This window comes from Orycteropus afer, unplaced genomic scaffold (genome assembly GCF_000298275.1).
Source record: "Orycteropus afer afer isolate SDZICR_OR568_19922 unplaced genomic scaffold, OryAfe1.0 scaffold00254, whole genome shotgun sequence".
Taxonomy (NCBI): domain Eukaryota; kingdom Metazoa; phylum Chordata; class Mammalia; order Tubulidentata; family Orycteropodidae; genus Orycteropus; species Orycteropus afer.
The window spans coordinates 3,843,219-3,856,335 of record NW_006921841.1 but is presented as its reverse complement, the minus strand read 5'-3'; the positions used below and the strand labels follow the sequence as shown (position 1 = coordinate 3,856,335).

The 13,117-nt window shown below is 37.8% G+C and overlaps 1 protein-coding gene across 1 annotated transcript; it reads right to left on the bottom strand.

Annotated features, from left to right (window-relative positions):
* Positions 1 to 9,437: 9,437 nt before the first annotated feature.
* Positions 9,438 to 10,148, bottom strand: REP15 (RAB15 effector protein). Its single transcript, XM_007949787.1, has one exon. The coding sequence runs from the start codon at positions 10,146 to 10,148 to the stop codon at positions 9,438 to 9,440; it is 711 nt and encodes a 236-aa protein (XP_007947978.1).
* Positions 10,149 to 13,117: the final 2,969 nt, after the last annotated feature.

Genomic DNA, 13,117 nt, shown 5'->3' with positions numbered 1-13,117 from the left:
GGAGAAATAATGACAAGGAAGCACATTAAAAAAAAAAAAAATTTGAAGCAATCAGATCAAATACAATTGAAGATAAGGACCAAAAAGAAAGAGGGAAACGGTGATTTAGAGAGGAGGTGTGGTCAGAGTAAGAAACTAAACTGACCCAGGAATAAGGCAGACTACTAGGAGTCCTTGGGTGGCGCTAATCGTGACCCACCCACTGCTGTGGAGTCGGATCCGACTCAAAGCGACCCCCTCCTTGAGTTTCCCAGGCGGTATCACTAGGGAAGTAGATTGCCCGATCTGTCTTCCCAGGAGTGGCTGGTGGGTTTGAACCGCCAGCCTTCTAACTAGTGGTCAAGTGCCTTAGGCAGTACACCACCAGAGCGCCCAACCGTGACTTAACTAAAAGGTTGACGGTTTGAACCCACGCAGAGACGCCTGGGAAGAAAGCCTTGTTGATTTACTTCTGAAAGTTCACAGCCGTGAAAACATTGTGGAGTTGAGTTCTCTGCACACATGGGGTTGCTATGAGTCAGCCCCTAATATAATCACTGGTGTCCTTAAAAGAAGAGGGAAATCTGGACAAGAGGCATAGACAAGAAAGAGCATCAGTGACCATGGAAGCAGAGATTAGAGTGATGCATCTACAAACCAAGGAATGCCGAGAATTGCCTGGCAGCTACCGTATAAACTAAGAGAGAGGCATGCAAAAGCTTCTCCCTCTTTGCTTCCAGAAGGAACCAAGTCTGCCTACACCTTGATTTCACTTGCTCCCGGAACCATGACACAATAAATTTCTTTTGTTTTAAAGCAGCTCTGCTTATGGTACGGTAGGTACTTTGTTATGATCCCTATGACACTAATGTCTCGGAAGGAAGGTTGGGCAATCCTACTTCTGTACTGATAGTGCCTCGGAAACCCAAGGAGGGGTCGCTATGAGTCGGGCCAACTCGAAGGCAAACAACAACATGACACTAATGTTGTTGTTAATTGCTGTCAAGTCGGTTTTGACTCATAGTGACCTTGTGTTCAACAAAGCAAAACACTGTCCAGTTCTACACCATCCTCACAGTTGTTGATAAGCTTAAGCCCATTTTTGCCGCTATTGTGTTAATCCATTTTGTTAAAGAGTCTTCCCTTTGTTTGCTGACCCTCTACCAAGTAAGATGTCCTTCTCCAGGGACTGGTCCCTTCTGAAAACATGACCAAAGTTTGAGATGAAGTCTCTGACCATTCTCACTTCTAAGGGGTATTCAGGCTGTACTTCTTCCAAGGCAGATTTGTTTCTTCTTTTGGCAGTCCATGGTAAATTCAATATTCTTTGCAACACTATAATTCAAATGCATCAATTCTTCTGCATCTTTCTTATTCATAGTCCAGCTTTTACAAGCATTTGAGGCTATTGAAAATACTATGGGTTGGATCTGGTGCACCTTAGTCTTCAAAGTGACATCTTTGCTTTTTAACACTTTAAAGAGGTCTTTTGCAGAAGATTTGCCCAATGCAATACATCATTTGATTTCTTGACTCCTGCTTCCATGGATGTTGATTGTGGACCCAAGTAAAATGAAATCCTTGACAACTTCATTTTTTCTCCATTTATCATGACGTTGCTTTTTGGTCCAGTTATAAGTTTTGTTTTCTTTATGTTGAGGTGTAATCCATATTGAAGGCTGTTGTCTTTGATCTTCATCAGTGCTTCAAGTCTTCTTCACTTTCAGTAAGCAAGGTTAGGTCATTTACATATCATAGGTTGTTTATAAGTCTTTTTCCAATCCTGATGCTGCGTTCTTATAATCCAGCTTCTCAGATTATTTGCTCAGCATACAGATTGAATAAATGCAGTGAAGGGACACAACCCAGGCACACATCTTTCGTGATCTTAAACTATGCAGTAATCCCTTGTTCTGTTCGAATGGCTATGTCTTGGTCTATGTATAGGTTCTTCATGAGTTACCACTGAGTGTTCTGGAATTCCCATTCTTTGAATGTTATCCAGAATGTGTTATGATCCACAGAGTCAAATGCTTTTGCATAGTCAATAAAACACAAGTAAACATCTTTCTGGTATTCTTTGCTTTCAGCCAGGATCTGTCTGGCACCAGCAGTGATATCCCTTGTCCCATGTCTTCTCTGAATTTGGCTTGAATTTCTGGCAGTTCCCTGTTGATGGACTGCTACAATTGTTTTTTTTTTTTTTAATTATTATTATTTTCAGCAAAATTTTACTTGCATGTGATACTAATGATATTGCTTGATAATTTCTGTATTCTTTTGAATCAAGACTCTGCTTCTTTGTGATCTTGAGCAAGTATCCCTAATGTCTCTGGGCTTCCGCTTCATGGAATATACATAGGAGTTACTGAGAACCACATAAATTTTCAGTTGGAAAGGATCTGAGGGGTTTAACAATTTACTTAAAATAAAATTCTTGTCTTCAGTCTTCATGACCAAATGATCCAACATATTGTAGAAACAGAGCTGACTTCATGGGCATGCAACCTACACTTAGAAGGGCCCTGTGCTTAGTTGAATGGTCTACTGGTACTATCTTGAGATTCTTAATAATTTCTAAATAAGGAACCTCACATTTTCATTTTGTAGTAGGCTCTACAAATTACGTAGCTAGTCCAATGAAGAACAGTTTTATGTGTTATGGTTGTTCACAGTGAGTTTTTACTATATTTAAAACCTAGATTAATTGAATGACTGTTAGACAACTAGTTTTAATCAAAATTAACTTTGTTATAAAAAGTGGTTGAATTATGTATATACAAGTATGACAAATAGGCACTTTTAAAATATCTAAGTACAAGGATGGACTTTGCAACCTAAATGTGTGTCAGAATTATTGATTAAATAAACATACAATAACCAGTTGCCTTTTGAGTTGATTCTGATTCATGACAACCCCATGTGTGTTAGAGTAGAACTGTGCTCCATAGGGTTTTCAATGGCTAATTTTTTGGAAGTGGATCACCAGGCCTTTTCTCTGAAGTGGACTCCAACCTCCAACCTTTCTCTAAGCACCCAAGTATGTTAACCATTTGCACCACTCAGGGACCCCACATATACAATACAAAGTACTGTAAATCTCCATCCCGTTTGAACATTAGAATCCTCACATAAGCTATTTTAAAAATTGAGTCCCCTCCTTCCAAGATTCCAGTCAATTGGCCTAGAGTGTATGGGGGCATTTTCTTTTCAAGCTACCCAAGTAAGATTGAAAACTACTGATGTCAGCCTTACATAGATGAAGTGCACATAAATGAAACAAAGGAAAAGAACCACAGGATCCTATCAGTCGATGCAGAAAAGGGATTTGATAAAATACAATACCCATTTAAAAAAAAAAAAAACAAAACCCTCTCAGCAAAATAGGAATAAAATGGAAATTTCCCAGCATAATAAAAGGGCATATACACAATACCAACAGTCAACATTATTCTCAATGGAGAGAGACTCAAAGCATTCCCGTAGTGAATGGGAAGCAGAAAAGGATGCCCTCTATCACCTCTTTTTTTCAACATGGTATTGGAAGTCCTAGACATGGCAATAAGGCAAGAAAGAGAAATAAAAGGCATCCTTATTGGCAAAGAATAAGTAAAACTATCTCTATTTGCAGGTGACATGATCGTATACATAGGAAGAACAAGAGACTCAGGAAAACTACCAGAATTAATTGAAAAATTCAGCCAACTGGCAGGATACAAGATCAACATAACAAAAATCAGTTAGATTTCTCTACATCTGGCATTTACAATAGCCACCAAAAAGATAAAATACTTAAGAATAAATCTTACCAGACACAAGACCTATGCAAAGAAAACTATAAAACACTATAAGGTACCTACTTAAATGGAAGACCATGCCATGGAAGACTAAATGTTGTGAAAATGTCAATACTACCCAAAGCAATCTATATATTCAATACAATCTCAATCCAAATTTCACCAACGTTCTTTAAGGACATGGAAAAACCGATCATTAATTTTACATGGAAAGGAAAAAGAGCTTGGATAAGCAAAGAACTACTGAAGAAGAAAAAACAAAGGAGGAAGTCTCACACCTCCTGATCTCGAAGCCTACTACTATACAGCCATGTTAGTCAAAACAGCCTGATGTTGGTACAACAATAGGCACATAGACCACTGGAACAAAATAGAGAATCCAGAAATAGATCCATCCACTTATGGACAGCTGATCTTTGACAAAGAGCTGAAACCCACTAAATGGGGGAGAGATAGGCTCTTTAGTAAATGGTGCTGGCAAAACTGCATATCTGTTTGCAGAAAACTGAAACAAGATCCACACCTCACACCATACACAAAAACAAACTCAAGATGGATCAAAGACCTATTTGGAAAAAGAAAAAAAAAAAAAAAACAACTCTAAAGTTCATCAAAGATAAAATAGGGGCAAACTTAGGGGACCTATTATGGCATAAATAGACTATAAAGCATAACTCAAAATGCACAACAGAAGAGAAACTAGATGACTGGGACCTTCTAAAAATTAAATTCTTAAACATATCAAAAGACTTCTCCAAAAGAGTAAAAAGAGAACCAACAGGTTGGGAAAAAGTATTTGGCAATAACATATCTGACAAGGGACTTATCTCTAAAATTTATAGAACATTTTGATACTTCAACATCAAAAAGACAATCCAATTCAAAAGTGGACAAAGGAAATGAAGAGACATTTTACCAAGGAAGATATTCAGAAGCCAGCACATGAAGAAATGTTCAAGATCATTAGCCATTAGGGAGAGGCAAATCAAAATAACAATGAGATATCATCTTACCCTAGCAAGAGTAACAAAGTTCAACAAGACAGAAAACAACAAATTCTGGTGAGGGTGTGAAGAGATTGGAACACTCATACATGGCTTGTGGGCCTGTAAAATGGTACAACTACTGTGGGAAATGGTGTGGCGCTTTTTTAAAAAGTTGGAAATAGAAATATCATTTGATCCAGGAATCCCACTGTTAGGAATTTATCTTAAGAGTTGAGATTTGGGACACAAATAGATATATGAACACCCATGTTCATGGGAGCACTCTTCCCTGTAACAAAGTGATGGAAACAACCTAAATTCACATCAACAGATGAACAGATAACAAAACTATTATATATACACACAATGGAGTACTATGCAACATTAAAGAATAACGAAGAATCCATGAATCACCTCATGACATGGATAAACTTGGAGGGCATTATGCTGAGTAAAATAAGTCAATCACAGAAGGACAAATATTGTATGATCCTGTTATTATAAAAAGTCAAAGAAAGGTTTACACAGGAAAAGAAATTTTCTTTGTTGGTTAGTAGGGAGGAGAGTGGGGGAAGGAAAATTGCTGACTACTTAAGAGACATATATTGATTTGGGTGAAAGGAAAGACAATATAACAGAAGTGTGTGACCAGCACAATACCACTAAGGAAAAGGAAGACACAGAGGTACACAAGAGGTACAGACAACAAAGGTAAATACTATTACATACACGATACTGCATTATCAGTAATAACAAACAGGTGGATAAATAGGTAGACAGGCAGGAAGATCAGGTATGGGTAGACAAATAGGAATATATTCATGACCATACATGGGTTTGAAAGACTATGTCTACATACGTATTTGTATGTGCTATAAAAATGTCTATATGCACTACAGAGCTAATGGGACAGAGCTAGAATAACCTCGTAGCCATAACCAAGTACCTTGAGGCAGTGAGTTGCTGGGCCTGTGGTCTTGGAACTATGGTTGTGGGGGACATTAAACTCAATTGCCACAACATAGTACACAAAAACACTGTTCTACATCCAACTTTGATTAGTAGTGACTGGGGTCTTAAAAGCTTGTGAGTGGCCATCTAAATGCAACGATGGGTCTCTCCTCCTCTTGAGGAAAGAACAGTGAAGAAAATCAAAGACATGTGGAAATAACTAGCCCAAGGGACAAATGGACCATGGGAACCTCAGCCTACATGATCCTGAGACCAGAAGAACTAGATGGTGCCCAGCTACCAATGCTAACCACTTGGAAAGAGATCAGAATTAGAGGTCCTGCAGAGTGTGGGAGAAAAAAATGTGGAACAACAACAACAAAAAAACCTAAAACAGACCAGGATTAGTGGTCGGATAGAGACTGGTAAACCCCTCCAAGGCTATGGCTCCAAGTCACACCTCCAGCCTGGATTTGGACTCACTCCTGTGGCTCAAATCTTAGCCAAACAATAGAGAGGACTACGAGCTGACCAACTACACCAGGGAGATGCCCTCTTTAGAACAGTCAACCATGAGAGATTTGAAGGGCAGCATTTGTGCAGTGAGAAAGCTAGACAGGCAGGAATGCATAGGTGAGAAGAACACAGGGAAGGGGTAATCACAGGAAGGAGGTGGGAAGAGAGCTGTTACATTTGGGGGTTGTAATTTGTGTTGCAAAACAAAATGTGTATGAACTGTGGAAAATGAATTTGCTTTGTAAAAAAAAAAATGGATTAAGTGGATATAAACCTATTAGCAGGGAAATAGCCACGAAAATGCTTAACATTTTTAAAAACTGGTTATAAAGCATTTGCAGATCATATGATCCCATTTGTATAAAATACTCACTTGCAATCTATGTTCTGGAAGGATAAACAGCTCACTGGAAGGAGTGGACCTGGGGTGGAAGTGTCTACTGAAGACTTCACTTTCTACACTTCTCTACTTGAATTTTTTACACTACGAATGCAGATTTTAAGAAATTAAACAAGAATGCAGTATGTTTAAAATCAGCTAAAGCATCACATTTATATTTTTAAAAAACACTTTAGCAAACCTTTGATTTATAACTTCCAGATGTTTATAACGTGGATGCTTATAATTTATGCAAGATTCTCAGACATTTTGGTAAATTGCTTAATTAAAAATCTTATATTTCACTACATAAAATATTTTCACAAATTTTGTCTTCTGGAATCAGTTGAAGTCATTTTGTGTCACAAATGTCACTTCTTTACCTTTCCTCGTCTACCCCCTTGGTCCAGGCCACTCTTTTCTCTCACTTAGATTCCTGTAATAGCCTCCTAGCTGCCTTCTAAGCAGTTTTGATGCCCCAGTGATTTATGCCCACCAGCCACTCCTCGGAAGGAAGGTTGGGCTATCTACTTCCGTAGTGATACTGCCTCAGCAACCCAAGGAGGGGTCGCTATGAGCTGGGGCCCACTCAACAGCAGACAACAGCAACAACAACAAGTGATTTACACATTCCACTGCTAACCAAAAGGTCAGAGGTTTGAAAGATGAGGCAGTTTGCTTCTACAAAGATTTACAACCCTGGAAACCCTATGTGACAATTCTGCTCTGTCTTATAGGGTTGCTATGAGTTGGAACAGTGGGTTTTGGTTTTTAGGTGCCCTCTGGGCCCTGCTGCCACTCTTTCCCTTCCACAGTGTATTCTCCATCCAGCAACCAATTGAGAATTTTAAAGTGTTAGGTCATCATAGCATTTCTCTCCCTGTATCACTCCAATTAAAATCCAGTGTCCTTCTGGCTTACAAGACTCTGTCTTGTCTATTTGCTAGCGACTTTAAGGCACTTGATTGCTAACCAGAAGGCTGGCGGTTCAAATTCACCAGCCACTCCTCGGAAGGAAGAGGGGGCAATCTACTTCCATAGTGATACTGCCTCGGAAACCCAGGGAGGGGCCACTATGAGTCGGGGCCGACTCGACGGCACATAACTTTCAGATCTCCTAGCTGAGTGATCTGTCATGCTTCCCCAGCTCACTCTGCTTCCTCCACACAGCCTTTTTTTTTTTTTTTCTATGCCTAAATATATTCTATCTACTCCTGTTTGTATTTGCAGTTCCCTCTGCCCAGCACTTTCCCCCAGATAAACGCATTGATGTTCTCTTACTTCATTCAAGTGTCCAGTTAATTGCCCCCTCCTCACTCAAGCCTTCCTCATCCATCCTTCACTCTCCATATCCTTACCTGTGGTTTATTTTTCTTTATAGAATCCGTTATTTACTTTTTAAAAATATACATTTTAAATAAACATACCTATATTTGTTTATTGTCTGCCTCCTGCCATTAGCATAGAAACACCCTGAGGATAAGGATTGTTTTGTTTTTTCATTGTTAGATACTCAAGGCATTAGACCACGGCCTACTATGTAAAAAAAAACCTTGTGAAAGCCAGAACCTGAATAAGGTGGAAACCTGCCAGAAAAGGAAAACTCAAATTTATTTTCCACTAAAATGAAATATTTTCTTACCACTAGAAAGTAGTAAAACTGTACCCTGTCAAAGGCAAAAAACTTGAGAAACCTGGAAAAATAAGGCAGTCCTGTCAAGTTCCAGCTCTTATAGGTTTCGCTGTAATAGGCATTCAGCAATTATGAGTGAATGAATTTAATTTCCACTTATACTTTCAAAATATGGTCATGCAGATCCTACTGGTTTATGAAGTTAGAATACTAACTCTCACACAAAACATCTGTTCTTCTCTAGGTCACTCTATTTTTTATATAGCTAGTCCCCGACTTACAAAGTATTTGAGTTACTATGAGCTGCAATGTGACTGTTTTTTGTGTGTGTGTGTGTGTGTGTCTATTTTTTATGTATGTATTAAAACATATTAGTAAATTTATATGTACTGTTTCCAAGACAAAACTGTCCCCAAAGACAAAGATCAAATTAATACTGATAATTAACCTTTCAGAGGTGAAGTGTGGGTTAGTAATAATATATTTAAAGCACCTAACATGGCATGAGTTCATTAAATGATGGTGATTCTTATTTTACTGTTATATTCCCTTGGCCTGGGATAAGGAAAGGTTTCATGATTATATGTGAATATACTATCCTTAGTGTAAATGCTAAATAAATATTATTACTATTACAAGGAATTGTTATAGGGATAACTGTTTAAATTATAGGTAAATCTAACTAACTCTCAAGCATATCCCAAAAAGAACCCCACCAAGATCATCTCTGTGCAGTACAAACAGCAAGGGATGGGGCTGGGAGTAACGGCAAGGTTTAGAGGAAAACGCAGAGTGAGGTTTTGTTTAGGGAGCCTGAGTTGAAACTGGTCTTAATATTATAACTGCAACTAAACCTATGATCACCTTACTCTATCCACCTCCTACCTATGGCAATAAATACATATTTTACACTTTGGAATGTTTGACTAGTTCAAAAGACACTTTAAGGTGGCTTTATTATCCTCTCCTACTTTTATAATTGAGTGAATGAACAAACAATTGATAAATGTTTTTTTCCTGAAATACAGCAAGAGTTTTTTCTCTTCACAATCGTGACACTAATCCTTTCACCCAGGAACCAAAAAGGAGGGGGAAATGTCCTGTCCTGGAATGATGCCAAAGAGATGGGTTTGTTTATTAGAATAAGAAAATTTTATTTTTCATCTTACAGGCCATTTTCATCATACATGTCCAGGTCAGAGGATATTAATATAAACCTTGCCCACCTCTCTCAGCCCATCTTTCTTACTCAGACAGTTTCCAAGCAGCTCTCTGATGGAGACACAATGTTTAGTTTCCAGGACAAATTGTACCACAGCATTCCCTCCTGGCATGTGGCTCCTTACTGTCTCACTTTTGATACTGTCCAGAACAACTCCTCTGATGTCTTTAGGCTTTCCTGGTACACCAAAGATGATAAAAAGGCCCAGACAGTCATCTCCTATCAAGTTACAGAATTCTTCCAGCTTATCAAATCTACTCTTTTTCCTGGAAGACTCCTCTGCTCCCGATTCTGGATTGGAGATATCACAAGGCTTGGATTCCATAAGAGGAAGAGAAGACATGAGCAGAGTCTGCACCGCCAGCTGAAGCCTTATTTGTTTGTCAGAGCCCCAAAAGGTCCAAATCCAGTCTGCCCCGAACAGTAAGGCTTGGTGCTTTGTCATCTTGGTAGTGGTAAGCCATTCGTCAATTCCCTTTCCTTTGCAGAAAGTGATGAAGTTGATCAAGAAGATTTCATTCAGAGTGTTTGGAGCTGGGCGGAGTTTACTCAGAGGATCTTCAAATCCAAGATACTCCTCCAGTTTCTGAGCTGCATAAACTATAGCTCCACTGACCACCTCAGAGACGCTGAGAAGCTCTTGGCTGTCCTTCAGAGTCAAATGTTGGGATGTTTTCTGCCCCATTTTCTCTGTACTCAATCAATATTGTTCCCAAATATCAAACATGTGAAACTCATTCAGAATGACTTCTTTTCAGAGTAAAAGTTTGGCAGCAATGTCACATCAGTCAATTAGTCACAGTGTTCCAACTCTGAAACATGTTTGGTGTAGCAGAGCATATATACCTAGAGCTAAAACAAACACAGTAGGCCTCCCTGTTTGTCCACTGGGTGTGTTCTGGTCATGCAGATCCTACTGGTTTAGAATACTAACTCTTACACAAAACATCTGTTCTTCTCTAGGTTATGTTCATTCTATTTTTCATATAGCTAGTCCCCGACTTACAATGTATTTGAGTTACTATGAGCTGCAGTGTGACTGTCAGTTTTTTTATGATTTGTGTATTTTTTATGTATGTATTAAAACATATCAGTAAATTTATATGCACTGTTTCCAAGACAAATCTGTCTCCAAAGACAAATAAAGATCGAATTAATAATGATAATAAAAGGCAGTAATAATGAAAACTGGTTAAAAAAAAAAAAAGGTATTCAACTTACATCAGAACTGACTTACGGAGTCACTGGAACAGAACGCCATCATAAATTGGGGACTACATGTATTTGGTAATCTCTTCTAAGATATGTTTCCTGTTTCCAAATTTCATTTAAAAATATATTTTGTTCTTTAAAGATCCATGTACCTTTTTTCACAACTTCTTCAAATCTGAAGGTGTGAGTCATTTCTGTTTGCTTTTCCCATGTCCCCTCCCTGCCGTGATCTGTCATCTCCTCCAGCTCAATGACCTGTTTCCTTTCATACAAAAATTCCTTAAACAAATGCCTCAAATTTCTATCTGTTCATGTATGCTATATATGCCCCACTCAAACAAATGTATGAGAGTCTGTGAAGTGTAAAGAGTTTGTGTTATTGTTCAGAAAGAAAGCCTGGCATTTATTCTGAAGAAAGGAAAATTAAGTAATAGACAATAGAAATATAAGGCAATTTTCAATTGACTTTATTTCCTTTCATACGATAATACCAGCAGTATATAATATTTTGTAAATAAAATATATCATCAAAAAATTTTTTTAACCTTATCATATATTTTATTATGTTACATTATCCTGAATAAAGAATATTTGGCATCTGTAACAGTCTCCTGATATTTTTAACCAGGTTCTAATAACAAATTGGGTTTTTGGAATAGTGACATATATTCACATTAAAATAAAACACAAATGACAGTACTTTCCAATGCTGCTGTTGTTAGTTACCATTAAACTGATGTCAACTCATGGTGACCCTGTGTGTGCAGAGTAGGACTGCACTCTGTCAGGTTTCCAAGGCTGTGACCTGTCTGGAACAGATCACCGGGCCTTGCTTCTGAGACAGTGAATGGGAGGGTTCAAACCAAAGGTTATTAGCATCAAATCATTTTAGTTATGAATAAATAGTAATCTAGTATTATGAGTTCTTTGCCAAATAGCTTAGTAATTTTCTGACAACCATACCACTGGCATTCAAATACAATGTACAACCAAGTCCAGTGGCATTTACTGAACTGCCCAGCCCCACCTCAATTTGTCAAAACCTGTCTTTTCCACAGTTGGCTGCCATGAGTAATCATGCAGTACTGAATAAAAATAAAATATTTTTGTAACATCCCTAAAATAATAAACACACTAACAATTTTGTTGTAGCTTTCTGTTTTCTTTATAAAGAATATTTGGGTCCTGTGCTATAGAAAAACATAAGCTACATTGTATCATCACAAAACAGCCATTATGAAACCACTTTGCAGCCTTGTAGTTATTCATTGAGACAAAATAGACAAATAATTCAGCTTTAAAAGGCCCATTCCTTGATAGTCTGAGAAATTTATAATTAAAAACATGTTTGTTGTTGTTGTTATGTGCCCTTGAGTCTGACCTCACTCATAGCGACCCCACCTTGGGTTTCCGAGATGGTATCACTACAGAAGTAGATTGCCCATCCTTCCTTCTGAGGAGTGGCTGGTGGGTTTGAACTGCCAGCCCTCTGGTTAGCAGTCAAGTGCCTTAGGCACTACTCTACCAGAGCTCCTAAAAACATGTTTAGGCAGACTGTAAGCATTTATATGTAATGATATATTTAACAAAAAGAAAACTAAAAGTTTAATGCTGTAAAGATTTTTGTTTTGTTTTTGCTTTCTTTAGAAATTATTCCCACAAATTCTTTTGGGACTTCTGAATGCATTTCATTCAACAGTATTTAATTGTCCCTCAAGTTCTTCCTTCTGAGATCAAAGGATCTGAGATTGAGGGTGAAATTCTTAAAAAAAAAAACAAAACACCTGTTCAACGATTTTGTGATATGTCATCAAAGAAGAAGTATTTCACATACACTAATTTAGCCTGGATTATCAACATTGTTAAAATTCAGTTGTGGAGGAAAAAAAAGATCATCTTGACCTCTCTAGGAATCAGCTGGTATTGAAAAATGTAATCATTGTATGTTTTTTAAAATGGTATAATTTCACTGTCTTCCTTATGTCACAAAATAAAAGTTCTATTTTCTATGTACTGTATATATACACATATTTAGAAAAATATATAAAAATAAGACAATAAGAGGCATATGGAGGTGTGGCTGGCATTTGGTGGGCACACTAAATGCTCAAGGAAATCCCATGTATTGATTGTGAGAGCATACCTACAGTGTCCTACATAAACGTGCTATGAATACTGACGTGATAAAATCATTCACGTACTGGTTGTTGCCCCCCAAATCTTCAATGCTGTGAATATGAGTAGAAATGCTATGGTAAAATACTCACCTTAAATGCAACCCTTTAAATATATCACAGATTTTTACATTAAATAGAGAAAAAAAAATAATATTCTCATTCACCAGTGTCTCGTTTTTCATGGCAACTTTCGAATAGGCATGTTCCCCCTGCTTTCCATTTCTACTTCAAAATGAGAAGTTGGAACTATAACCGATATGCAATC

Excerpts from the sequence above, each read along its gene's own strand:
- REP15 (XM_007949787.1), bottom strand. The coding sequence starts at position 10,148 with ATGGGGCAGAAAACATCCCAACATTTGACTCTGAAGGACAGCCAAGAG.